This window comes from Alternaria burnsii (genome assembly GCF_013036055.1).
Source record: "Alternaria burnsii strain CBS107.38 chromosome Unknown 731, whole genome shotgun sequence".
NCBI classification, from domain to species: Eukaryota; Fungi; Ascomycota; class Dothideomycetes; order Pleosporales; family Pleosporaceae; genus Alternaria; species Alternaria burnsii.
The window spans coordinates 928,890-955,929 of NW_024066115.1; the positions used below are offsets into that span (position 1 = coordinate 928,890).

Genomic DNA, 27,040 nt, shown 5'->3' on the forward strand with positions numbered 1-27,040 from the left:
GCTGTAATGGCGATACAGATACATGGATAAGCACGTCATGGAGTAACATATCCAACAAGACTCATGCAGCAATCTTGATCATGTACCGAGACATCTTTTGTGCATATCGGATGCAGACGTACCTCATTTGAGGTGCTATTTGGCGACGCGTGTCGAGTTAACGTGTTGTTCAGGATGCCGCGTATTTCGTCCCTTTACGCGTTCTCCAGCCCCGCCTACCGTATTCTGATGTGCCAAGAAGGGCCGCTCGCGGATCTCGCAATCCCAAAGCCGCTGCTATAGTTGTTCTCACCACTCCACGTCATGTTACGGTCGCCTTACGTCTTGTGTCATTGGCTTTGATATCACAAGCAGTGCACAGATATACTGTTACTTGTTCTGTCGATGTTTCTCCGCGGTTGAATTGCTCTAGCGATTGATCTCGCTACCGCGCATCAGGTTGCTTCCACCGCTCATCCCTTCCTGTGGCCTCTCATCCTAGTCGATAATCTGACTTTGCGTATTGCCAAACCCCACATTTGATGAAGACCTGCGGAAATGTTGTTCAGAGGGCACCGCCTCTTGCATAGGTATGTGTCAAGACTGCCGAGGTAAGCGGATTAGCTCATTCATGGTCAGGGAGTAGTACGGAGTATATGATGGCTCCTTTCACCAGAGTCGTTATCTTCTCTTGTGGAAACAAGGAGTCCGTAGTTGCTGCATGGCTCATGGTAACCTTGGAAGGATGGGCAAATTTTGTTCATTCTTAAACAACACACAGCCAAACAGACGCTTCTTTGGGGAGGTCTCTAAACTGCATGCCAATACATCTTGCAGAAAAGAGCGATTATTGGGGGCTCCTCCGCTGCGCCAAGCCTTCAGATTGTCAGCATTCGCATATTGCTCATCCAATGCTCGTTTTGCCCTGGTCATCCTAGAAGCTCGTGTTATGCAACTGCCTATTAACAATCCCGATGACTCTGAGACGTCGGTTATTGATCCGTCGGACAGTATTTAAGAAGCCCAGGCGAGCTTTGTGTGGTTCTCCTATCATTTCAAAATCATGATGCCTCGACTGTTCAACATCCTAGCACACTCTCTTTATGTGTGTGTCATCCTAACGGCTGCTGAGGAGAGCAATACTCCAGGATCTATCGAACTGGTCAGAGATGTTGCAATCATCGGCGGAGGTGCATCAGGCACTTATGCTGCAGTTCGACTTCGCGAAGACTTAAACACGAGCATGGTGCTCGTCGAACCCAGGCCAAACCTGGGAGGTCATACTAGTACCTACCACATTCCCAAGACCAACATTTCAATCAACTTCGGAGTTCAAAGCTACCTACCATACGGGCCAGCCAAAGATTTCTTCGCTCGCTTTGGAATCCCCACGGCAATCCCTACTAACCAGAGACTGACTGCTCTGAATGTCGACGTCGAAACTGGTAAGATACTGGAGGACTACAGTGCTCCAAGTGCGAATGCGACCAATGAAGCATTTCAGCGATGGCTCTCTATCACGACAAAATACAGAGAAATCCTGGAGCCCGGTTACTGGGACTTCCCGTCCCCAGTGGACATCCCTGCAGATCTACTCACGCCCTTCGGTGACTTTGCCAAACTCAATAAGCTGGAGGCTGCCGTTCCACGCATAGTGACGATATCCGGCGTGGGGTATGGTGGTGTTCGTGACCTTTTGACTTTCAATATCTTACAGGCTTTTGGAGCGTCGCTTACGAATGGTCAGTCATCTCAGCAGGCTCGGCTACGATAGGACCTTGTGTTCTACGTGCTTCCTGGTATCTCTTACTGTAAATGTACTAATTTACTGAGCCTAGACTTCCTGAGCGGCACCCTGTTCAAACCGATTGACAACAACGGTGTTCTCTATGAACGTGCACTCGAACTTCTTAAACCGGATGTACTATTGTCGAGCACTGTGCAGCATGCGATACGAACTGCAAACGGAGTGGAGCTTTCAGTCAAACAAGGAGATACAAATTACGTTATCAAAGCACGTCGCGTTCTATACACTGCAGGGCCAAGCCTGGACAATCTAGCTCCTTTCCATCCTGACGAAAAGGAAACTGCTACTTTCTCGAAGTGGATCACAGGAGCCGAATTCGTAGCAGTTTTAGAGGCGTCTTGTCTACCAGAGAATTACTCGATCACATACCTGCCTTCAGCAGCGGCACCAGCTGATCAGCTTGCGATCAAGGACTGGCCATACAGTCTGCGCTTGGACTCAACAGGACCTCCAGGCCAAGGTCTTTTCCGCGTCATATTCGGTGCCAACTACACAGTGACCAAAGACGAATTTACCAGGCTAGTCTTGAAAAGTGTCAAAGATGTTCAAAATGCAGGAACTGTCCCCTCAAACTGCGATGCGGAATTCAAGGCTCTTTCAGACCATAGCCGACCTTCGTGGCCGCAATCAGCTGAGCAGCTGCGAGCAGGATTCGTGCAAGACTTGTATGATTTGCAAGGATATAATGACATGTGGTATACTGGATATGCTTGGGGAGCTCAATACAGCTCAACTGTCTGGGCTTTTACTGACACCGTCCTTGAGAGAATGTTAGGAGATTTGACGGACGGAAGCTAGTTCCGATCGTTGGCGCACACGCAGCGCAACTCTCATGGCCTGAGTTGCCATAGATGACTAGGTAGTCATTAGTCAGGCGCACGTCAAGGCTCAGATAATGAGAGGTACTCAATGCATCTGAGCTAGGCTAGCCTTGTGAATACGACAAAGTGGTACATACGTGGTGCTGCCGTCATAATGAATCCTCTTTATAACATGCTCCGCTTCCATAGTACACAAGAAGACAGTTCAACAGAGATGACCTGCTGTAGTGGCCCTCGTCGAGATTATCAGCAACAGCACGAGCTATTATATGCGTTGGATACCAGAGCTTTGCCTTTGTCTACTATTGCGTCATCATACCCAACTAATCGTACAATAGCAGGTGCAATTGGAAACCCAGTGGACCTATCTGTTCTGCGGCTTCTGGTGAACAATTAGATTGGGTCAAGGTAACGACTGTTTTCTGCAGCTTCGAATGCAATTATGGTCTTTTGAGTCCAAGTCTACTTAGATATGCCCAGCACGCGTGTACCAGCATGTACTGTGCAATGGGACTGACGATGTCGCAGCGCAAGCCGAGTGAATGATCCATGAGCAAATGAATCGGCCCTGCGAATGAAGCGGGCGAGATCGAGGAAGTATAGAGAAGAAGAGGAAGCTGGCTGGGGTTTGGTCCCTTGATGGGTGATTGGGGAGTACCGAACTTTATCGGATTCCTGCGTCGCCGTCCCCACCGCCCCGGGCTTCTCCTTACCTATTCCTTTGTGTATATCCCATGTCTAAAACCAACCCCATCATAGGCGTATTTAGTTCAGCCGGAATATATTCGCCTACGTCGACCTCGGCCTGTTCTTCTCTGTCCCCGCGCTGACCTCTCACGCATCGAAGAGTAGAAGTTGACCTGACCAGAGCAAATCGCCCGCAAAATCGTCAGTACCTGAAAATGCCGCATTGTCTTTGGATAGCGAAGGTCAGGATATAAATCAAAATCTGATGGCTTGGTCTAAGGAAGTTGTGGACCGTGAGAGCCAGAACCTCATGAGGTAGAAGAGCCAAAGGTAAACTACCTAGCACATGAAGGCCTAACTAGATGTGACCAATGCAGCATTCACTACAGCTGAGGATGATTTTGACGACGAAGACGACAATTTCTGAGATTTCGACATCTCTTGCGAAGAACAACCTTGGAACTCTTGTCCTCTCACATCTACGAAGCTCCTCGCATTCGCATCTACGCCACTTTTCGGAACCACTGTACAAAACTTAGCGTTATCCGAGCCTTCACCTTCATCGACAAGCGTGTATGTTGGATTTCAAAGTCGTTATATTGGGACTAAAAGCTGATGTACACCAAGCCAGCTAATACTTGTTTCGGCCCAACCTAATCAGCCGCCAGGGGGCCCTTGAACGTTCACCCTTCCGCTCCGTACCAACAACATGCACTACGACGCCATTGCCACCTACCTAAGAAAGAAGACTTATTCGCATCATATCTATCATATCTACTAGCGAATGGTGCTCTAGCTTATCTCTGCAGGCTGATCATGCCAAGATCAATTAAGCTAGATGAAGATGTATTGGCCGAGTATGGGGCGGAAAGTGCGGGGGATTGCAGCAGCTCTATATTTAGTGAGAACAATCGCTGTTGATACTGGTCAGGCTCAGGGTATCAGTATGAAGATTGCGTGTTGACCATATTCCAGAACTTCTGCATAGCCTGCCGATCATTTAGGTTGCTGCCTGTCCCAACGCGCCGCTGCGAGCGCCGAGCTGATGTTCTATGAACCTGCTGCGCCGCTACCTTGCTTATCGGCAAGATCGTCTATTGCACCTGAGACTACAGAGTGAGATACAAGGATGCAGCGTGTGGTAGATAATATCTGCATTGTAGTCGACGAATAGAAGCCGTCAGAACCTCACCACAAGGCTACGTAGAGGAGGCGCGGGACGGGCTCAACCCTAACGTGGGAATCGCGGCATATGCTTACCATGTCTTGAGGGCTTTTGAGCTGTGCTTATCACGCTTGGAAGTTGTGGCTGACCAGAGTAGAAATCCTTTATACATCCATGGATATCTAGGTTACCCAAACCTGACCTTGGGAGCCTCACACCTAGTTTTGGAACATTAACGTTGAGGCTCATCTTCGGCGACTATCTGCTCCAAAATTCGCTTCGCGATGGCGTACCAACAACTATCTAAGATGCAGAACGCCGTGGAAGTGACGCCAGTCAACGAGGACTACACCCCGCCTTCGTCTACGCTGCAGAACTATGAAGAGATACATGACTTCGACTTCAGTCCTACCAGTCCGCGCTCAACGGTCAAGTCACCGTCTATAAAGAAGCACGTACCACATTGGAGTTCCTCTACAAACAGTACAGCTGTGACCTCGGAAGTATGTAGCACAAAGTCTAATAACCAGGCTGGGTTGTCCCGTGCACGGTCCTGGGCTTTCGAGAGTAAGACATATCCTTGGATGAACTACATTCAGAACATATACTAACTCGATACACCTACATCTAGTTCTAGCCGTTGTCGTTGGTCTCGGTGCTGTTGCTTCCATAATTGGTGTAGTATCGAAATACAACGGGCGTGCGTTACCTGACTGGCCTCACGACATCACTCTGAACGCTCTTATCGCTCTGTTAGCCACGTTCGCAAATGCCGCAATGTCTGTTTGCCTTTCAAGTGGAATATCGCAGGCAAAATGGATCCGATTCAAGCAGGCATCGACCCCACTATCTGATATGGAGGCCTTCGATGATGCTAGTCGTGGTTCGTGGGGTTCCATCAAATTACTAGGAACTGCCAGAGGAGGGTACGTCTTTAAGGCGCCAAATTGGCTTATGAAGTGACTAACGCACGTCCAAACAGATTTCTCGGATCATTCGGAGCTACTGTCGCTGTTGTCGCCCTTGCTCTTGGGCCTTTCTCTCAGCAAATCGCAACCTACAAAGTCCGAAGCGTGGAAAGCGACATAGGTGCCACTATACCCAGGGCTCTTAACTTTACTCCCGCATTAGCAGGTAACACTAGCACGAGTGAGTAGTCTTGTACGTTGAATGATACTGTAAACTCACACTGCCTTAGCTGGTTTCGTGCCTATCCTTCCACTCAAAGCAGCAGTTTACAACGGCCTGTTCGCAGAGAACAACAGACCTGCAGCGTCACTACCATTCAAGTGCCAAAGTGGTACCTGTGTCTGGGAACCCTTCGAGACACTCGCTGTTTGTCATGAATGCACTGATATCAGCTCTCTCGTTACGCGGTATTGTCCACCTGAATTGGGTCCATCGCCAAACATGTCTTCTTGCGGATGGCAAGTTCCACCAGGAGCACATCGTGAGTACCATCTATCCATCAATGGCGAATGAATAAGTACTGACTCGTTGCATCGTTATCCAGTAAACACAAGTTCTGATGTATTTAGTATGACGTCCTTCATACCATCTGCCTATGGAGATATGCCCCACTCTACGATGATCCGGCTCATCTTTATGGGTACGGAGCTTCAAGACACACCAGATAAGCTAAATCCTTGGGCATCGCAATGCAGCCTACAAGCATGCGCGAATACACTGTCCGCATCGGTCACAAACGGTACACATCAGGAGAACATCACGCATTCAGTACTCAATCATACTGTCATTGACATGAGCTCACCTGATCCTGCTGCTGACTATGGCGTGTACATTGCTGGCGATACAGACGAAACTGCGTACCTGCTCGGCATGGAGGCGCTTTTGAGCATACGGGGTTGGTTCAGCGCGATCTTTACCAACGGCTCTGCGACACGCACGACTAGCGATTTTACCCTTAGCGTGACAGATCCAGACCGGGCCGTTGTAGTCAACCTCACAGTCGGAATCTCATCAGGCGAAACCTTCTTTGATACGGACATAGTGACAGCATTCTACTGGAACTACTACGAGTATGCCGACGGAATCAATATGCTTATGAGCGATCTGGCTATATCGATGACCACCGCCTTCCGTGGCTTCAATGGCGCCGTGGAAACCAACGGGAAATCGATAACAGTTGAGTCATATGTCCACGTCCGATGGGGTTTCGCAGTACTACCGATTGCGGCTGTTGTGGCCACTTTGGTTTTCCTGCTCGCTGCGATGACAATGACACATACGTCGGGCACACAAGTGTGGAAAAGCAGCGCGCTTGTTTCGTTCCTACATGGTTTGGATCATCAAACAAAGGAGAGGTTTGATACCAATGACAGCTTGGCAGCTAAGAAGAAACAAGCGAAAGCAGTCAAGGTCAAACTGTATACAGATGACCAGGACAATTCTATCTTGGGAGTAGAGAAGGCTGCATGCTAACCTCAAGGGAGATATATTCAGTTTCCAATTGATAGGATATAACTCAGAGCATTTGAATCACTATACCCTGCTTCCGTGATCAATATCCTTGCTCTTCCTTCCTTCACTACTGATCTCGCTATCCGTATCGCTGAGCAGTCCATTCCAAGCATCGTCGTCAACGCTGTCCACGTCTTCTTCTTGTCCGATACCCTTGTTTACCTTAACATTCACAAAAAGTATCCACAGTCCGATGTCGTAGGTGACTCTGCAGATTCCAGTAGCCAGGAAAGCCACCCAAAAATTATCGCTTCCAGAAAGGAATCCTGTGATTGATGGTCCGACGCTCATGGCTAAAGTCCGCAGCATGCTCGTGATACCCATGACTCCTGTACGCTCCTCAGGCTTCACAACTGCAGCAATGAAAGCTGTACGTGGAGCTTGATCCATGCTATTCAGAGTAGCTCGGAAAAGTAGCAGTCCAACTGTCCAGCCGACGCTTGAAGGAAGTGGGATGAAGGCGCTAGCTATCGAAGAAGGAAGATGGGTGAAGACCATAGTGTTGATCAAGCCGATACGTTTAGCTAGTGGCCCGGCAAAGATCGCTCCAAAGGCGCAGAGAAACTGGGAAGCTGAAGTAATATCTCCAAGCGTGGACTTCGAAACGTGAAATTTTTGGTCGACGTAGTAGTTCATTAGCGAATAAGGTGTCATGCCGTCTGCTAAGCTGTCGACAGCCAGGAGAATCCAAAGTTTATACATGACAGATCGTGTGGTTTTTGAGATTTGGCTGAAGTAGCTCTGTTTCTTCTGTAGTGGTGGGCTCCTGATATTTGCTGGTCGTCCTACATTCTCGCGGTCTTGATCGAATCCGTCCGTTGTGCTTGGTGTCATGGCCTCTAGTAGTACTTCCTCCTCTTCACTATCATCACCACCGCCACCACGTCTTCGTTCTTTCATCTCCGCAGTCTTTTCACCAGCAGCTTCACATCTGCTACTGAGACCCAGACAAAGAATGCTTCCAAGCACCCCGAAGGCTGCATAGCCCCAAAAGAGAGCATGATATGCTTTAGTCACATTGCCGCTGCTCTTCTCAAGAGCATGTACTGTTCTTCCTGCGACTTCTGCACCAACAGCTCCAGCCATGGTTGTCGCTGTGACATACCATGAGAGCACATCGCTCCTTGTTGTCTCATCTGTCAAACCACTCAAAATGCTCTCCTCGACAGCCCTGAAAGGGCCACAGTCCGCACCAGTGACAGAGATGATGCCGAACACTGCCGCAACCAGAAGGACGAAGAAATTTTCCGACAGAGCAAATGCAACACCTGAACAAGCCATCATTACACTACCCATGAACAGAATCCTTCTCCTTCCGAGTTTATCCGCTACGAGAGTAAGCAGCAATGACAGCATGACATCTCCCAACAAAGTCAATGTCATGAAGACCCCAATTCTTGAATCCGGAAACTTGAGCGAAGAGAAGAAAAGGGCAAGAATCAGTGATGGAATGCCTGCCGTGAACATTCTCAATGACCGTAGTGTAATAATAATGTATGCATCTCGTCCTGTTGCGTTGAGCGATGTAAACCCGAGAAAACCGGCGATTCGCGTCAAGGCTGCAGGAGCCATATTGGAAATGTGTGCTGCGTTCTGGGTTTGTACTCAATGGTTTTGGAACAATGTTTGATAGCAGAACACAGAATCAGTATCAGTTTTTGTTTTACAGAGATCGGATAAAGAATGGTTGAAGAAGAACGGAAAAGCTCTCATCCTACAAAAGACTGATGACCACCCGCGTTGTTAGTGTGAGCGTTAAACCCGAGACGGCTTTAAGCTAAGAGGCTGCATCTTGCCTGACTCACGCCTGCACATGTGCGACGCCATCGAAGTACGTTCTAGATCGTTTTTGGATGATTGCTCAACGGCACCACTACCTACATTTGCTGCCGTTGTGCTCGTTCGGCGATGCTGCGCGGCCGAGTATCGCCCCGCGGTGAATGTGGGGTTCGGTTGCGTCATTGCTAGACTTTCGATGGTGCGTCGCGTGCCCCGAACAGCTTCGTCACATACGCGACACTTTGGATCAACGGAGCACTCCCGGGACTTCCTACAGAGTCTTCAGGTACAGCGAAGTACTCACGCACCTTTTCCTTCTCAGCATGATGGACATCGACCCAAAACAGGATCTGTTCGTCCTATTGTTGATCTAAATTCTCGTTCTTTGGGTTCCGCAGTAACTTCTGATTTAGCCGCGTAACATATGTAAAATAAACGCAAGTCAGGAAGCAATACGTGTAATCAACTGTGTTTTCAGAAAAGGGACGGGAAGAAATAGAAGCTAGAACGCAGACAGGATGCTTTCAGAAGAACTAACGCCCAATCAAGCCTACGTATCAGGCCATTGATGAAGCAAAATGTTTCTTCTCGCGAGGATTTAGATGCGATCCAATAACATGAATTCACACGCCCTTGATACTGTATCATCATTCACAAACACAGTATGAGGAAAACATTTTTCCGAGTAGATGGTTGGCTCCATTTTACTATATGATAATCTTACAGCCTAGTCATACCACCACGAATCATGGCAGCGACAGCTAGGTACAAGTTAACACCACCTAGAGAGAACAGGGTTTGAATGTAGCAACTACGCATCCATAACGTATGCAAGTTTCTGTGTGCCGTTGCACATGGAGTACGGGTATAAAGTGGTTTCACGATCTGCTAGAAGATTGAGACCTGCAATAGCCGAACAGCGTTGGATGGTGGTTCTCAACGAGAGAAATCTTGGAAGTGATCTTTCGAAGAGCGAACATTGTAATCTTACAAGATGTTCCCACCCATGTGGTTAATCACCTTTCATGTTTCATCGGATAAAGGAGTTCTGTGCCAAATTGAATAAACAACTTGGAGAGACGCTCTGACAGTGGAAACAGCGGTGCGCTGAAATGGAAAGAGGAAGAGGAAGAGGAAGAGGAAGAAGAAGAAGAAGAAGAAGAAGAAGAAGAAGAAGAAGAAGAAGGAGAAGGAGAAATTGGGCTTTCGCGAGGCTAAGAACTTATTTAATGGACGTCATCGAGCCAAAGAGATGAGGGCATTCTAGGCCTGCCACATGGCCAATCAAGCACGACTTCCCAGCCAGGTAAAGATTTGCCGGGGAAATAGACATTTTCGACGTTCGACATATGAGGAGATACGTTACTTGAGCTCATAGTTCAAGAGTATTGAACAGGAGTATAGGTTTGGGATAGGCTCGTAAGACCTGGTGTGTAAACGGCTCAAAGCCAGGTGAAAGAATTGCCAAAGCCGCCCCAAAAGATGTCAATATCGCAGACTTCCTCATTTGCAATGGAAACAGGAAGGTGTCTCAAAGTAGGTCCATTTCAGCTGTCCAATGCACTCGGACGGGGAGACTAGCAATGGGGACTTAGTAATCATAGAAGAGAATCTCTAGTACTTTACGGGCTTCCTGTCTATATCAAATAGGATAGCCGGTCTGAGTATCATGCACAGTGCTCAGCGATAAAGACGCTACCCTCCACTACCAGCCCATGGAATTTGAATGTGATGTGCGTGATGCCTTGATCGGAGGCGATGGTAAGCCCGGCTAGCGCTGGAGAGCTGGCATTGAACTCGGGCTGTTGATTGTGGAAGGCGATGCTGCCGCCCGGAAGGCCAGAGAGAAAAATTGGCTTGGAAGAGAAGCCAGTTCACCCGTCGCAAAAGACAGTCAACCATGTCCGGGACCATCAACGGATCGGATGGTTCCAGTGCCTGAGTAGCAGACATGTCTGTTGCGCAGGGTCAAGAGAAAGGAAAGGAGACCAGCAAGCCGAAATACTAGATTCTGCGTGGCGAGACGCATGGTGCGCTGCGACACCATCAAGATGCTGCTAGCCTTGTGCCATCTGCTCCGGCTGAAGGCCGACAATCACTATGTTGGTGGGGCAATATCACATCTTCGCCCTATCTGTCAACACAACAATGATGCAGTACAAATGCGTCCGGGCTGTACAAGAAATCACAGTGGTAAACCGTGCTTGATGCACAACATGGACTCTTCGCAAGAGTGCAAGATTGAGACTGTTTGTATAGACAGAGGGATCGCAGGCAGCAGTCGATCATGGGTGCGGATGAGACGGAACAACAAAGAAGCAGTTCGTCACGAGTTTTGACAGACTGAGTGTGTAGACGTTGGAGGGTGTGGATGGAAGGCAGCGGCCTAGGTATCGATGTGTCAGCGGAGAACCCGTGATTCATGATGAGCGGCCAATCTTGGATGACGCCGAACTATCCACTCTCCGCCTACAATACACCCTCAAAGATGGAAAAAGAAAATCCAGCACCGTCACCACCCATGCATCGCGAGTACCTTTTGGTGGCGCAATGAAAGGACACTGACACTCGCCGCCGGCAAGAGCGCTCCCACGGAAATGTCAACAGTCGCACAGTCTTGGCTTGCATGGCATGGGCCGAGTTGGAGTAACCCTGCAGTAGGCATGGCAGTGGAACAGAGAGTTGGACCAGTCGTTCCTCGTGCATGCTTCGTCCCGCGGCATCCATGCCAAAGATTCGGGCCCGGATAATTGGAGGCGGCGGACCTATTGGTCTTTCATGCGCTGGGGTACAACTCACCCGCCGTCGCAGGTATGATGACACCAGGCTCCCTTTGACAGCAAAGAAACAGACGACAGTCGTGTCTTCGGCCTGCGAGGCTTGACAGGTGCAGTGAAGTTTATGCTTAGTCTGCGTGCTAAGCTGGCGGCGGCAGATTCAACAGGGCGGCCGAGGTCAGTCTGCTGAAAGAGCAAAAACTGGGGATCGTCGGTGTGAGCCTTTGCATAGCGGCCTTCAGGGTCTGGTCCCTGTTGCTACATGTGTGGCCATTTGTGAGGAGGATCCAGAATAATAGTGAGCCATAATCGTGCATGTGCTGGCGGTGAGAGCAGAGGGCTCTGAGCGCGAGCGATCTCATGTCTTATATCCGCCTGCTCCCCTCTGATGCTGTTCGTGTTCGTCTTCCTCCGCCCTTCGCCCTCTTCGACGTCCAGACCTTGCAAGCTTGTGTTGTGTGGTCGCGGCTAGCTGCACCGTTTTTCCACATCCTCGCCGTGCCGCATTCTCGTCGCAAAACGCCGTCCACCCTTCCCGACCAATCTCGCAGCAAAAGCCGGGGTCTCCCCTCTGGCCCGCAAGATCTGCAGGATAGCGCAGCAGAGAATAGGATCCAGCATCTTCTCCTTGCAAATCAGCGATTTTACAAATAGCATTCACGGGACTGACTTTGGAAATCCCCACGCGCAAGACAGCAGAGTCAGCTGTCAGGTACCCGGTGTGCACCACTCCGAAGAGCGTCTGATAACTAGTGGGAGAGCTAGGCGGCGTCAGAACGTGGGAACCTTGGAAACAGCGGTCACGCCCGAGGTCAGCACACACACTGGCCGACTCCTTAGTAAGGAGTAAGTTAGAAAGAGGTGCCGGGTGAGGCGGTCACATTCTGCGACAACCCACTTTCCGCTGTTCTTCCACGCTCGACCCTCAAACGCGCAATCTGCGGGCGACCACGACAGCACATCTACCCGCGCTTCTTCCCTCGCACCGCGGCATACTTCCCTACCAGCAAACCTCGCCTCTGCCACTGTAAAACTCAAAGAGCGCCAAATCACACAGCAGCAACCATGCACCGCAAAAACCCCATCAGCGTGCTTGTCTACAACACGCTCTTCCCCACGCCGTCCCCGACCGACCCACCCTCTTTCAGCGCCCATCTTTCCAAAAACCTTGTCGGCGAAGTTCGCATCGAAACAGCAAACTTCTACGGGTCGCTCGACACCATCGAAGCGCGGTACCCAGGCTTGAACTACGCCTTTCAGCCACATCGAAAACGTCTTGGACGCTTCCCACACCACAAGCGCCTCTTCGATGCTTTCGATCGGCTTGGCCTGACCGAAGCAGAGATCCAAGGCTTCTGCAGGTGGGAAGGCACCCTATGGGCACGGGAGCGATACGAGCGGGACGAGGGCGTAAGAGTAGTAGACACAACGGGCGTGGACATAGGAGCATGGGTCGACACACGACGAGCCTATTCCTCAAGGAACAACGGAGCGGGAATCAACGTGAAAACAGACATTGAAGTGGAGATTGAGGAACTAGAACACAACCACCACCATCACCACCATCGTCATCACAGCCAGTCTACACGGCCCATGCAACACAACAATGGAGGCGACACGGAAATGCCCGATTCTTCTTCTTCAGCCGAAGAAGACGAAGACGAAGAGTCCGACTCGGATTCAACCTCCAACGAACTATCCTCCTCGGTAGGCTTCTCTCTGAACGCGCGACTGCTCCACGCCGCCGCCCTGCGGGAATCTTCCGGCGCAATGAACATACCAATGGACCCGGAATGGGAACAATACCTCAAAGAAGCATCCGAGCGTGGCGAGCTCAACATTGACGCGACACGAGAAGCTCTGCGCACCATGGCTGGCCAAATCGCGCAATTGCACCAGTCGACGGTTGAGGCCGAGAGCAGTGAGGCCGTGCCTCAGACGTTCCAGCCACCCGCTGCTCCAGCTTAGGAGCTGGAGTTGGGGCACAGCTGGATGATGGATGTAGAGGTGTTAGAAGCTGCTATCATTATGTTTACAAATGCTTTTTGATCGAGGAGATGATAACGACGACGATGATGGTGGCCATCTTTCAGAATGATTGTTGTTGGGGGGCTTTTTTTTTACTTGGTCGCTTTTCTCTCTTTCCTGCACTGCATGGCGTTTTCTCTCCAAGACAATGGCGTTCTGACGAGGGATTTGCGGGTTATGCATGGGCGATTCGCGAGATACCCCAGATTCTCTGCTGGGCCTTTTTGTTGTTGTTGTTTGGGTAATGATTCTTTCACCACTCACATAGATCAGCGAGCTTTGGATGAGCAACAAGGGGACGGGGTTCGGCATGCACGGCACATAGTCATAATCCATCACGTTTAGATGTTCAATCGGTTTCTTGTGGTATATTCGGTGTCATTGCTATGTTCGACAATTTTCACTACAGAAGTGATGGTTGTTTGGGTCGATGCGGTAGAGCTATCAAGTGCCTACTGATACTCCTGGCTGTTCTGCTGAGAATACTTCTCGCCTTAGCCGTGTGAGAGCTAATAAGGCCCCAGGACTGTGCTCTGCATGAAGTCCCTCAGTCCTCTGCAAGCATCATTTGTTATGGGCAAGGCAGCTTCCTGTACCGCTCAATCTTTGGAGGGAGGTGAGCTGTGATTATGAGGAGGTGATATGTTTGCAGCATATGTTGTAGTAGCGCGAGGTACTACATCCATTGTCGCCTTATCGCCTTCCCGAGTTGCCGAAGCTGAATCCTCCGGGTCCCCTCTTCGTGCCCCTGGTAGTTCTGCCGTTGCCACTGTCCTCGTCAATCTCCATAGCATCGTCGCCCCCCATACCCATTAGATTCCGCTTGCCATTATTCTTCTCGTCACTAGCCTGCATGACTGCCTCGAATGCTCGCTCCTTCTTCCGACGCATCTTTTCCCGGTCCAACGCCTCCTTCTTTACCTTGGCAACTTGCGCCTCCAGATCTGCTAACGCTGAATCGCAACGCTGTGACCACGACTGCAAGGTATTCTGAAGGGTGGGTAGTGACCCTGGTGCGAGGTCGCGGAGTGGTGAGATGGATGTGACAGAAACAAGCGAGTGTGCGGGGTCGAGTGTGGCGGTGATGAGGCCGGAGTAGATGGCAGTGGTAATGAGCTCCTCAAGAGCGCGTGTGGTAGGCAATTCAAGAGCTGTCATGAGGTGCTTGTAGGTAAGGGTGTTGTGGGAGTGTGAAAGCGGCAGCAGCGAGAGTAGCAGGAGCTTCTGGTGTTGCTGTGCTGAGAGTTTTGGGAGATTTGGATGAGCTTCACATGGTCAGCAACACGATGCAATGTTCAGGCGATTGCCAACATACCTTTGTAGTCCTCCCAAGTTCCCCAGGCGAAGATCTCGAGCAAAGTAAGAGACGAGGCGTACTCTTCCGAGCTCCGTACCTTCTGGATGTTGGGTGTCTGCAATAATTCGGCGAAGACATATGTGTTTGGCGCACTGGTGGCTTGCATGATCAAGTCCGATGCTGCTCGTGGAGAAGTTGCGGACTTGCTGAGAGCGAGAAAGGGCTCGAGAGCGTTGAGGGCCTTGGTTTGCTCCATGTTGAATCAGTGTAGACGCTACAGTATCTGCAGTGGTGGAGGTTGCAGAGTTGATCAACTCATCAGTGTATAACGGAGGACGAGCAGGCAACTACACATGTGAGGTACGTCTCTTGGCAATCGCGGTCGGTCGCGACTGCCCCGCGCGACTGTCGACCCCACTCGCCTTCACGCTCGGACTTGGTTCCATCCAGCTCGTGCAATTCTTTGGAGCAACAATAACGCTTATTAGGTGCGTGTTTTCTTCTTGCAGTGGGCGTCCAAGCTCGCAACCAACGCGTAAGAAGATGCCTTGCGGTCAGTGCCGCAGACCTTTTGCTCGTATCCGACACCGTCTGCTCCGCATACACGAGCTGGTTTTCTCACCACACATTATCAGTCAATAGCGTACGCACTTACAGTTCCCAAACACACCAGGTCCGGCCCACTTGTATTCGGTGACAGAGTGACTGTGCACCCTCAGACTGTGTGTAGACATGTCGCAATAGCACTTTGTTTCGTTCGGTTAAATCGACCCAGAACCTGAGGCTGCGCGTGTCTCACCTGAGCATCAAGCAAGGGTTTTACGTTCCTTCCTGTTTCACATGCCAAGAAGGAAACACTGTCGTCTTATGGCCGTGTCGCAGCAAAGACAGCCCCAGATCCTAGATTTCGAAAATAGTCTTAATCTTTTGCCTGTCAGCCTGCGGACATTGAGTGTGCCCTGCATTGCACCGCGCTTATACTCTGACAGCTTGACTTTCAGCTCGTGGCGGCCCTCTCGCAATCACGGCCTATCATCATCCTTCGGACCCGCTCTAGCCTCCTTTCGACAAGCCGCGGCGCTGGGCTTTAATCAGCACTGGGACAGATTGTGGCTGCTGCACTCCGTTCATCAATCGCCATATTAATAACTTCGCCATCTGGCACTACCGGAAGCTGGCCTTCCTTTTTGTTCGCGAGTCCGCTGTCCTTTCGCGTTTGCAACCTCGCGCTGTCGCAGTACCGCCGCAGTCATTCCATCGCTTTCGCTCCGATCCTTCCGCCTCGTACGACCCGCCTTCGCCCCCAATTTGACCCGTCGAATGCTGCACCTGGTCCAGCATCACAGTTTCTAGTTCGCAACACCGTCCGAAGTTGACAGCACCGAAAAGACTCCCTAGCCAATATGGCTTCTCCGGCGACAGCGACCGCGCACATGGCTACAACAACGCTCAAGGTTGAAGGTATGACATGCGGCGCATGCACTTCTGCCATCGAGTCGGGTTTCCAGGGCGTCAAGGGAGTAGGGAATGTGTCGATAAGCTTAGTGATGGAGCGTGCTGTTATCCAGCACGATCCCGAGGTCATCACCGCGGAAGAAGTCAGGGAGATCATCGATGACAGGGGGTTCGATGCAGAAGTGCTCTCGTCGGATCTACCAATGTCGCATAGTGCAGATGATCATTTCCTGAGCGACTCCGAAGATGAAGAGGAGGAGGTGAATGGAAACATTTCCACCACCACTCTCTCGGTTGGGGGAATGACATGCGGAGCGTGTACATCCGCCGTGGAAGGCGCTTTCAAGGACGTAGCTGGACTCAAGTCTTTCAGCATATCACTTCTCTCCGAGCGCGCTGTCATCGAACACGACACTACAATTATAACCCCGGAGAAGCTGGCCGAAACGATAGAAGATGTTGGCTTTGACGCGCAGGTGCTGGGTACCGTGGCCGCGACACCAGCACCGAGGAAGAGCAAGGGTCGGAAACAGCACAAAACAATGACGACGACTGTCGCTGTTGAGGGCATGACATGTGGCGCATGCACATCAGCCATTGAGAGCGGGTTCAAGGACGTTGATGGTGTATACCAGTTCAACATTAGTTTGCTCGCCAATCGTGCCGTGATCGTCCATGATCCCTCCAAGCTCACCGAGGAGCAGTTGGTAGAGATCATCGAAGATCGAGGATTCGACGCCAATGTCTTGTCGTCCGTCGACAGTAGTATACAGCAGTCATCAGCAGCCAACGTACCCGTACAACTCAAGATCTATGGAATGCCCAACTCTAGCGCTGCTCAAGAACTCGAAGGATTGTTGCGAAAACGATCTGGAGTTACCTCCGCAACCATCAACTTCGGAACTTCAAGGGCCATTATTCAACGCGAGCCTCAAATCATTGGTCTGCGAGCCATCGTGGAGGCTGTAGAAGCAGCTGGATACAACGCGCTTGTCGCGGACTCTGAAGACAATGATGCCCAACTGGAGTCTCTGGCAAAGACAAAGGAAATCCAGGAATGGAGAAGGGCTGTGGTATTCTCTGCCTGGTTTGCAGTTCCCGTATTCTTGACAAGCATGTTCATCCCCATGTTCCTGCCATTCATCAACTACGGCGGTATACGTGTCATTCCCGGTTTATATCTTGGCGACGTAATATGCCTGGTCCTCACGATCCCAGTTCAGTTCGGCATCGGAAAGCGTTTCTACGTGTCTGCATACAAATCGCTAAGCCATGGTTCTCCCACGATGGACGTTCTTGTTGTGCTTGGTACCTCGTCCGCCTTCTTTTTCAGTATCTTTTCGATGCTGGTATCGCTCTTGATCTCCCCACACACCAAGCCGACAACACTCTTCGACACCAGTACCATGCTGATCACGTTTATTAGCCTGGGCCGTTACCTCGAGAACAAGGCGAAGGGTCAAACTTCCAAAGCGCTTTCTAACCTCATGTCCCTGGCCCCATCCATGACTACTATCTACGCGGATCCTATCGCTGCTGCGAAAGCCGCTGAGGACTGGGATGTCAAGGAAGAAAAGATGGAGCGCAAATCAACTGATGGCAATGCTGTTGAAGAGAGGATCATTGCTACCGAGCTCATCGAAGTTGGTGATGTGGTCATACTTCGCCCAGGAGACAAGCTTCCCGCTGATGGCACAGTAACACGTGGAGAATCGTACCTTGACGAGAGCATGGTTACAGGTGAAGCTATGCCCATCCTCAAGAAGAAGGGCGCATTGGTCATGGCCGGTACTGTGAACGGAAACGGACGCCTGGAATTCCTTGTTACTCGAGCCGGCCGTGACACTCAGCTCAGTCAGATTGTGCGCCTTGTCCAGGAAGCGCAGACAAGCCGCGCCCCGATCCAACGCCTTGCAGACACCGTTGCTGGTTACTTCGTCCCTATCATCATTACTCTCGGTCTCGCAACTTTCGTTGGATGGATGGTACTCAGCCACGTCCTACCCTATCCGCCTAAAGTCTTCCTCGATCACGCTAGTGGCGGAAAGTTTATGGTTTGCATCAAACTCTGCATCGCCGTCATCGTCTTCGCCTGTCCATGTGCCCTGGGTCTTGCGACACCTACCGCTGTCATGGTTGGTACTGGTGTTGGAGCTGAGCAAGGTATCCTCGTTAAGGGTGGTGCTGCTCTTGAGACTGCCACCAAAATCAACCATGTCATCTTTGACAAGACCGGCACGCTTACTGTGGGCAAGATGAGCGTATCTCAAGCCGATATACAAGGAGGCTGGGAAAGCACGGAAAAGAAGAACCTCTGGTGGACGCTCATTGGACTTGCGGAAATGGGCTCTGAGCATCCCATCGCCAAAGCCATCGTTCTCTCTGCGAAGGAGCATCTCCGTCTGGGACCCGACGGTAGCTTAGACGGCTCTGTTGGAGACTTCGAAGCTGTCGTCGGTAAAGGCATTACCGCGACGGTCGAAGCAGCCATGTCTCGCGAGCGCACCCGCTACACGGTTCTTATTGGTAACACAGCCTTCCTCACCTCCAAGGGTGTCAATATCCCGGACTTTGTTGAAGAACCTCTTACACCTGCTGCGAATGCCAATCCTCGAGGCGGGCCTCAGAACCGCTCTGCTGGCATCACCACGATTCATACCGCTATTGGTAACACCTACACTGGCACGTTGAGCTTGTCTGACACTATCAAGCCTTCGGCTCGCGCTGCAGTTCTTGCACTATCACGTCTGGGTATATCATCTTCCATTGTTACTGGTGATACGTCCGCTTCCGCCCTAGTTGTCGCAGCGGCGGTTGGCATTGACGCTTCAGACGTCCATGCTTCGTCCACACCCGCAGACAAGAAAGCTATCGTCGAAGACCTCCAGTCTCGCGGTAAAGTGATCGGCATGGTTGGGGACGGTATCAACGATTCTCCTGCGCTCGCTTCTGCCGACATTGGCATTGCCCTCTCTACTGGTACGGACGTCGCTATGGAAGCTGCGTCTATTGTTCTTATGACCAACACGGATCTTCTTGCCATTCCGGCTTCCCTGGTGCTCAGCCGTGATATCTTTCTCCGCATCAAGCTGAACCTGGCGTGGGCGTGCATGTACAACTTCATTGGTCTTCCCTTCGCAATGGGCTTCTTCCTGCCCTGGGGCCTTTCACTCCACCCAATGGCTGCTGGTGCGGCGATGGCATGCTCATCTGTCAGTGTCGTCCTCAGCTCTCTACATCTCAAGTTCTGGAGTAGACCTAGCTGGATGAAGGTCAGTGTACTCGATCCCACTGCGCCAATCGATGAAAAGGAAGCGGAAATGGAGAAGCAGAGTAGAATTGGCGTGTTCTCTACCCTCAAGGATTGGATCAGTGATGCGTGGGCTGCGAGGAAGAGGAACAAGGAGGAGACCAGCTACATGCCGTTGAGGGATATGGGAGATCACTAGTCATGGGGCTAGCAATCGGGTTATTCTGAGGAAAGTCAGTGGGGTGCATGTTATTGTTGTTGTTGTTGTTATTGTTGTTATCATCATTGGTGAAGCGTTTAGGATACCACCTCTTCTTGGTCTTTTCCTTAGTTATCAGTATCTTGTCGTCATCTTTCCCTGTTTCCCTTTTGGGAGTCTCTGTACATAGCTTCTGACACCTGATATTGTTATTTCAGACTTGTCTACGAATCCAATCTGATTCGCAATAACATACCATTACCATCATGTGAAGATGAAATATTTCACTCTAACGGGATTAATCGTCAAGACGACAGATCTACTAGAGGACCGCAATGTGATAGTCGAAGTCTTTGCCTGATGGAGTTAAATGAAGGATGGCTGCCGTGCGCGTGACGATGTCGCGAAGCGCGGCGGCCAGGGTCCACCAATTGGCGTCACAAAGATAAGCCAAGTTGAACAACACAACACCGCATCGATTCCCACTAGAAGCCTTATTTGCCCTACTAGCTACCAAAGACTGCCCGGAAGACACTTGCGACCGTGAATAGTGCCGAATAAACCTCCACATCCGCCCACAGAAACGCAAACAGGCCTGTTAATATGGGGAGGAATCGAGCCGTGTCGAATGCTTCGACGCGGAGCAGCGAGCCGCCGTTACAAGTAGGTATGGACATGATTTGAGCTTGAGGGAGCATTACTGAGCAGACACAGGAGCTGGGGAGCATGTATGATTACTTAGCAAAGGTTGTACTGCTGGGTCCCAGCGGAGCTGGCAAGTAAGTTCACGATAAGAGTAGCACCAACGATGAATGCCGAATAACCAAGCCTCATAGGTCTTGTCTCCTCCACCGCTTCGTGAAGTCTGAATGTACGCGACTTTCCCTCCCCCTCCTCCCCCTCCAGCCCCCACTAACAACCCCCAGGGCGCGTACTATCCAGCCAAACGATCGGGGTAGAATTCTCTTCTAAAATCGTCCATATCGCCGACCGCCGTCGCTCGCCCTCTTCTTCGGCCTCGCGAAAACGAATAAAACTTCAGCTCTGGGATACCGCCGGCACAGAACGCTTCCGCTCCGTCTCACGATCCTACTACCGCGGCGCTGCTGGCGCGATCCTAGTGTACGATGTGAGCAGCTGGCGGAGCTTCGAGCAATTGAAGACGTTTCTAGATGATGCGCGAGCGCTGGCCGGACCGGACATAACAATCATACTTGCCGGCAACAAGAACGACGTTGAAGATGGTGTGCCCATAGGCATGAGTGGGGGATATAGCAGTTATGGTAGTACACCTGGTTCAGAAAGCGGACTCCCACCACCCACACCATCATCACAATCGAGTCGGACACCGAGTCTGAATGCAAATCTACATGCGAGTTATACCGTTGCGCCCGATGGCCGCGAAGTTCCTGCTGAAGTCGCATCGAGATGGGCGGGGCAGAATGGCATACCGGTAGCAGTGGAAGTTTCCGCGCTGAATGGGGAGAATGTGGAGGAGCTATTCAACCGATTAGCGCGAATGATCTTGACTAAAATTGAGCTCGGCGAGATTGATCCTGATGATCCTGCGAGTGGTATACAGTATGGTGACTTGGGTTGGGATGATGGTGGTGGAAGTATCAAGAGTGGGTTTGGAGATGACGGCGTCAGGTATCGAAGACGAGGGAAGAAAACTGGTGGGTTGGGCGAATGGGAAGACGTGTTCAGGCTTGGTGGGGGCAGTAGGAGGAGAGGAGGATGTTGCTAGCATATTGGGAAGTGGGATGCAGGCCTTCCTGTAACATGGCATCACTTGGCTTCTGGTTTATACATGCAGCATACCCCAGGTGTTTATATGTGCGTTCATAGATCGATTGACGATGTAATTGGAATACAAGATGTTCACCTTTGTTATCCACATTAGATCCCGGTAAGTCTGTTGCAGGTTACACGTCTGCTTGCTCAGATCTACGAGCCACTTTGACATTATGCGATATGCTGGATCGCGCCCAGTTTACTATACCTCTTGATTGCACGCTACTCGGGAACTTGTCGATCACATGTAGCCCACGATGTCGGGACGCGGCGGCTTGAGGCTTAGCGCGATCTTGTAGCGATCGTGACGTTGGAAGTGTCGTCATTTTGGCGAGAGATTCATGCGTGCACGCCATCACCACTCTCACCATTGGAGCAACGCTGTTCGCATCGGGCAAAAAGCCAGCAGTACGACGAATTACAAGTTCGCAACACTCGGGACAAATCTTGAACGCCCGGAAATGCTTGGAGACGATAGAGAAAACTCTGTACCCGCCGGAACGCGTCCGAAACCTCGGCTTTCCACCTGCTTTGCCACAGCATGGATCTCACTGGCCAACTTCGGAGGTCGCGTGCTTCCGAGAATGTCCCTGGCAGTAGCGCTGCGTGTTAGCATGGGCATTTGCGTCACTGGCATGTCTTCCATGATCGATATATGCGCGAGTGTGGCCGCTTTCCGATCCAGTCTCCATTCCCATTCTGTTGCACACTTTCATAGCATTACTGCGGCATTTCATTCTGACCGTCCATTTATTCTGCATATCCACCATCGACCCATCATTTGTTGAGGTTTCCTCAATCACACTGTCGTTCTTACAGACTATTAGATCTCTTACACGCGGCCCGCCCTCGCGCCTCCCGACCGCGACAGCAAACCCGCTTACGACCGCCAATATGACCTGGCTTAATCGACTGAACCCAACACCGGCCTTCCCAGCGCATACGGGGCCATACAGAGTCGGTTCTGTAGATGTAGAAATACCCACAAGCGACCTAGAGAGCCCGAGTGCGAATGCGCCTCCTGGGGACTTGCCAACTATAGCTTTCCGCATCTTCTATCCGTGTAAGCAGGACAGCAATGAGAAGGCTGTGAGATGGATACCAAGTCCGCAGAGGGAATATATTAGTGCTTATGCGAGGTTTCTGGGTGCGAACAGCGCTTTTGCTGGAGTATTCTCGTAAGCAAATTGAGACAAGTCGCTAGCTGAACATGTCGCTGACAATTTTGTAGAGTACTACCCCAGTTGTTGTACTATATTTCCATGCCTGTACACCAAAACGCCGAACTCCTCGCACCCCCACCGAAATCCGAACGATGGCCTGTCATGATGTTCTCGCATGGTTTAGGTGGAACAAGGAATGCATACTCGCACATCTGCGGCTCGCTTGCAAGCCATGGAGTCGTAGTCGTTGCGGCAGACCATCGTGATGGCAGTTCACCTCTCGCAATCCATCATACCCCAGAAGGACAGGAGAAGAAGAAGCGCGTAGATTACAGGTCAATCGCCCACAAGCCGAGTACAGAAACATATGAGGCAAGAGATGAGCAGTTACGGATACGGCTATGGGAATTAGGCATGGTACACGATGCAGTATTGAAGATCGATGAGGGCCGTCAACTGAAGAACGTAGCACAAGACCTACCCAATGGTAAGAGCATGCTGAGCATGTTCTCGAACCTGCTAAACGTTCACGAGCCGGGTGCGATCAGTTTCTCAGGCCACTCTTTCGGTGCTTGCACAATGATTCAGTTTGTCAAATCAGTTTACCACCGTCCCCAGACACAGATTCCACGCTATAAGCCGCTATACACGCCATCCGAGGACTCGAGTCTAGTTCGCCAGATCACGCCACAAAACCCGGTTACTCTTCTAGATCTCTGGACCCTACCCATCCAAAGTCCTGATACTGCCTGGCTACGAAGCCAGACAATGCCATGCTATGACTCTCCCACCGGCGGCAATAATCTTCTTGCCATCGCGTCCGAGGGCTTCTTCAATTGGGCCTCGAACTTCAGAGAAACGAAGCGCATCGTCGCTAAGCCAGCTTCCTCACAATCGAGATTCCCCGAGCAGCGTGGTCCACATATCTTCTATCCAATTGCTTCTGCCCATCTCTCTCAAAGCGATTTCGGCGTCTTGTTCCCCTGGGTAACAACAAAAGTGTTCGGCGCCAAGGAGCCTGAAAGGGTGCTCAGACTCAATACCCGTGCCATCTTGCAAGTCATGCGTGAAAATGGCATACGTCTCGCAAACACAAGCGCGCGCGATCTAGAGCTCGACGAAACTATGGCCAAGAACAAGAGCCTAACACAAGACACCTCTATTCTCAGCCGAGCGAAAGACAGTGTTCGTGGATGGGTCAACCTAAGTGCGGACATGGAGAGAGATCTCGACCTTTCTGGCGCTGACAAGGTTGAGGGTAAGAGTCTGGTGGGTACACCAATGGAGAAGGTCGGTAGTGATGGTAAGGGACCAGGAGAGGTTATGGTTGAGGGCGAGGCACTAGGACAGGTCGTTGAGGGTAATGCAAAATAAGTGTTCTCTAGTGGATGCATTTCGGCGTGGCGTTTCGCATAGCGTTTTTTTCCTTCTTATTATGTTGATAGACATACCCAAGCATATAGAGATGAAATGGTAAGCGATATTGTTTAGTTCAAACAGCTCAAAATGTGGTTGACTGCTCCCAGTTCAGTTTTTACACAAATTATAGCATACCGTGCTTTTTTGTGGAATACCTCGATATGTTGAGTACACCAGTCCGTTTAATCTGCCGCTGTCCTCTTCGTGTCTTAGACAAAATCTAGATATCTTATCAGAAAGCATTACCTGCAACGTCTTCGAAGTGTATTGTCTGGTCGATATTACCTAGGCATTCTCCAGGCAGTTGTATGTGAGCTTGCTCAGGCGCTGTACGGTTCAACTGGTAAGGCTACACTTATTGGGATTGAAAGCCTTCCTTCCGTCTGCATGTTAGTAGGATATGAGCATTGCTACTATGTGTTACATGGCTGCCCTCCTAGGCTTCCATGTCTTGCTTTGGTTCTGTCCCAGCTCTGCTCTTTTCCTGCGCGGACTACGATAATACTGCCTGCACTGACGATCCATCGTACGTATCGGTTTTTGAGATCATTTAACACGCTATATGATGATTCCAACATGTATATAGTGCGCCCGATTTGACCACGGCACCACGACGACTACCACGGTACCTTGGTGACCGCAAATCCTGTGCTTTCAGCAGACCCAAAGGTGCAGCTCCATCCTTGTGGACTGCCCAATCAGTGATTTTAGCGTAAAACACGTCCTGGACCGGTAAGCCAATCACAATTCAGGGATACAAGGCTAGCGCAACACTTGTCATCGCGACTTGGGAACGATTGCGCTCAACAAATGTCCCACAAACTTCATTATTGCTTCGGCTTCAATCTAGTCAACAGCCATCCCGAACTCTTAAACACAATCTGAACTGTTGACAACAGCAGCTGTTTCAACCTTTCCTACCATAAATCCTAGGTTCGAGTTAGGTCTAGCAAAATCCCTAACATTACCTGCCCTTATGCAGTCGTAAGACAACCACGACCAAGGTCTATTACATTCTGTATCACCTATGAGAGGCTTCAGATATTTGCAATTGTTGCTCTTCTCATTTACCCCGCACTTCGCCATTAGCAGTCTATTACCAGCGCAAGCGGACTAAGTAACAAACGCACTTCGGCGCCTAACATTGTAAACAAACAGGACCACTACGACTCAAAAGACAACAACCACACTCAACATGCCACCCCAAGAAAGTCAGAATATAGCAGAACTACCAGTATGGCTGTCGGAGAAAGCTCAAAATGCCGAAAAGGCGTCCGGCGTAGGACCAGACGCGTGGACAAGGATCATACAAAAGACGAGAGCACATGCTGAAGCGAACAGCGAAGAGCATCAGAACAGCATGCGTTTGCTAGGCAAGAAGATGAACGAGCTTCGAGCGAAGTATGACTTGAATCCATTCAAGAATGTGGAGCAACAACGATCTACGTCAGATGATTTTGTGGTGCAGCCCAAAGCCATCATACCGGCACAGAATGGCATCAAGCGTAAAGCCCCAACCCAAGCCCATATACCAGAGGACCCTCGCGCTAAAAGGCCGAGGGTTCAGAAGACGCAGTCATCGCAAGAGGATATCTCTAAGAAAGCGAAGGCAGATGCAGAGAAGCAAGCGGAATGTCGAGACGCACAGCAGAAGAAAGACGATGCGTACAAAAAATCCATGCAAAACGTGGGGGAGCGAGCTGATAAGGTTGAGCAAATGAGAAGACTGAAGGATACTCTCAAAGGGAAGCCAGCCAGCACAGTGTTTGCCGAATCGTCGACTACAGGCACATCACCGGACCGGACGGCTGCACAAGCAACAACGGCTATAGTAGCAGCAAACAAGCCAGATACCACGAACACCATACCATCAAACGTCTTACCTGTTTCGGAAAGCAATACAGACAGATATGCCGTACGAGCACCGCTGCCGGAATGGTATATATCTATCTCCATAAAGGGTCATATGATGGAGGCGATGAGCAAGAAGCGACCCCCAGAGCTCACTTCACTGGAAGCCCTCAAAACTTGTATAAGACAATGCGAAGACACAAATTCCGCTATGCAGCTTGACAAGCTATATGATGCTCTTCGCGACCATGTACACAAGGCTGAAATACGACTTGAGGTCAATCGCTTCCTCGTCAGGAAGGCTAACATGCTGAGCCCTGACTACGGACTTCCTCGCATCTTCAGAGCAGGAACAAATTTTCCATGGGATCTGAAAGCAGATGCATATCAACTGTACAACCGCTGGTGGAAGAACGACCTGAACCAAGATATTCTCCGCGGTATCGTATCTAACAGAACTGGAAACCGCACGAGTGACCGCCTCGACGAAACCTACCGTAAACGATTCTCCATCGATGCGAAACATTACGGGAATGGCGACCTCGTCCTAGGGCAGTGGTGGCCAACTCAGCTCTGTACTGTCCGTGATGGGGCTCATGGCTCAGCCCAAGGCGGCATCTACGGTGAAAAGGAGCGCGGTGCCTACTCCATTGTCCTCTCAGGTGGCAATGGATATCAGGACGTCGACAACGGCGACGTCATCGATTACTCCGGCACACCAGGCAAAAATTCCACACCTACAGAGAACACTATCCATCTGCTCAAATCCGCTGACCTGGGTAATCAAATCAGAGTTATTCGCTCTGCGCAGCTCAACAAGAAGAACAAGTACCGGCCCGAGCTAGGCTTGAGGTATGATGGTCTGTATCGGGTGACGAGTTACACAAAGACTGATCAGGAAACGGCGATGTATGAGTTTCGGCTAGAGAGGTGTGAAGGGCAGGATCCAATCCGGTTCGAAGGTAAGGCAAAGCGACCGAGTTTCTACGAGGTCAAGGAGTATGAGAGACTGAAGGATAAGGTGTGATAGTGTGATAGGACTATCAGAGTAGATGGATAACATGTTTGCTTGTAAGAAGGTAAATCGG

General features: G+C 50.6%; 9 protein-coding genes across 9 annotated transcripts; 7 read left to right on the forward strand and 2 right to left on the reverse strand.

Moving 5' to 3' along the window:
* Nucleotides 1-1,045: 1,045 nt before the first annotated feature.
* Nucleotides 1,046-2,584, forward strand: GT037_006969 (fad nad-binding domain-containing protein; the record flags this gene model as incomplete). Its single annotated transcript, XM_038932016.1, has 2 exons — nucleotides 1,046-1,721; nucleotides 1,818-2,584. The coding sequence occupies 2 exons, from the start codon at nucleotides 1,046-1,048 to the stop codon at nucleotides 2,582-2,584; spliced, it is 1,443 nt and encodes a 480-aa protein (XP_038785488.1).
* Nucleotides 2,585-4,743: 2,159 nt separating this feature from the next.
* Nucleotides 4,744-6,901, forward strand: GT037_006970 (uncharacterized protein; the record flags this gene model as incomplete). Its single annotated transcript, XM_038932017.1, has 5 exons — nucleotides 4,744-5,026; nucleotides 5,091-5,385; nucleotides 5,442-5,608; nucleotides 5,658-5,909; nucleotides 5,973-6,901. 5 exons carry the CDS (start codon nucleotides 4,744-4,746, stop codon nucleotides 6,899-6,901), a joined length of 1,926 nt encoding a protein of 641 aa, XP_038785489.1.
* Nucleotides 6,902-6,961: 60 nt separating this feature from the next.
* Nucleotides 6,962-8,512, reverse strand: GT037_006971 (major facilitator superfamily mfs 1; the record flags this gene model as incomplete). The annotated part of the gene is made up of 1 exon (XM_038932018.1): nucleotides 6,962-8,512. One exon carries the CDS (start codon nucleotides 8,510-8,512, stop codon nucleotides 6,962-6,964), a length of 1,551 nt encoding a protein of 516 aa, XP_038785490.1.
* A 4,049-nt stretch (nucleotides 8,513-12,561) lies between these two features.
* On the forward strand, nucleotides 12,562-13,464 carry GT037_006972 (uncharacterized protein; the record flags this gene model as incomplete). Its single annotated transcript, XM_038932019.1, has 1 exon — nucleotides 12,562-13,464. One exon carries the CDS (start codon nucleotides 12,562-12,564, stop codon nucleotides 13,462-13,464), a length of 903 nt encoding a protein of 300 aa, XP_038785491.1.
* Nucleotides 13,465-14,217: 753 nt separating this feature from the next.
* GT037_006973 (uncharacterized protein) lies at nucleotides 14,218-15,077 on the reverse strand (the record flags this gene model as incomplete). The annotated part of the gene is made up of 2 exons (XM_038932020.1): nucleotides 14,218-14,789; nucleotides 14,840-15,077. The coding sequence occupies 2 exons, from the start codon at nucleotides 15,075-15,077 to the stop codon at nucleotides 14,218-14,220; spliced, it is 810 nt and encodes a 269-aa protein (XP_038785492.1).
* A 1,147-nt stretch (nucleotides 15,078-16,224) lies between these two features.
* GT037_006974 (copper-transporting atpase-like protein) lies at nucleotides 16,225-19,725 on the forward strand (the record flags this gene model as incomplete). The annotated part of the gene is made up of 1 exon (XM_038932021.1): nucleotides 16,225-19,725. The coding sequence occupies one exon, from the start codon at nucleotides 16,225-16,227 to the stop codon at nucleotides 19,723-19,725; it is 3,501 nt and encodes a 1,166-aa protein (XP_038785493.1).
* A 603-nt stretch (nucleotides 19,726-20,328) lies between these two features.
* Nucleotides 20,329-21,472, forward strand: GT037_006975 (ras-domain-containing protein; the record flags this gene model as incomplete). Its single annotated transcript, XM_038932022.1, has 4 exons — nucleotides 20,329-20,388; nucleotides 20,440-20,504; nucleotides 20,562-20,596; nucleotides 20,652-21,472. 4 exons carry the CDS (start codon nucleotides 20,329-20,331, stop codon nucleotides 21,470-21,472), a joined length of 981 nt encoding a protein of 326 aa, XP_038785494.1.
* Nucleotides 21,473-22,413: 941 nt separating this feature from the next.
* On the forward strand, nucleotides 22,414-24,056 carry GT037_006976 (platelet-activating factor acetylhydrolase; the record flags this gene model as incomplete). Its single annotated transcript, XM_038932023.1, has 2 exons — nucleotides 22,414-22,697; nucleotides 22,751-24,056. 2 exons carry the CDS (start codon nucleotides 22,414-22,416, stop codon nucleotides 24,054-24,056), a joined length of 1,590 nt encoding a protein of 529 aa, XP_038785495.1.
* Nucleotides 24,057-25,296: 1,240 nt separating this feature from the next.
* Nucleotides 25,297-26,979, forward strand: GT037_006977 (uncharacterized protein; the record flags this gene model as incomplete). The annotated part of the gene is made up of 1 exon (XM_038932024.1): nucleotides 25,297-26,979. The coding sequence occupies one exon, from the start codon at nucleotides 25,297-25,299 to the stop codon at nucleotides 26,977-26,979; it is 1,683 nt and encodes a 560-aa protein (XP_038785496.1).
* Nucleotides 26,980-27,040: the final 61 nt, after the last annotated feature.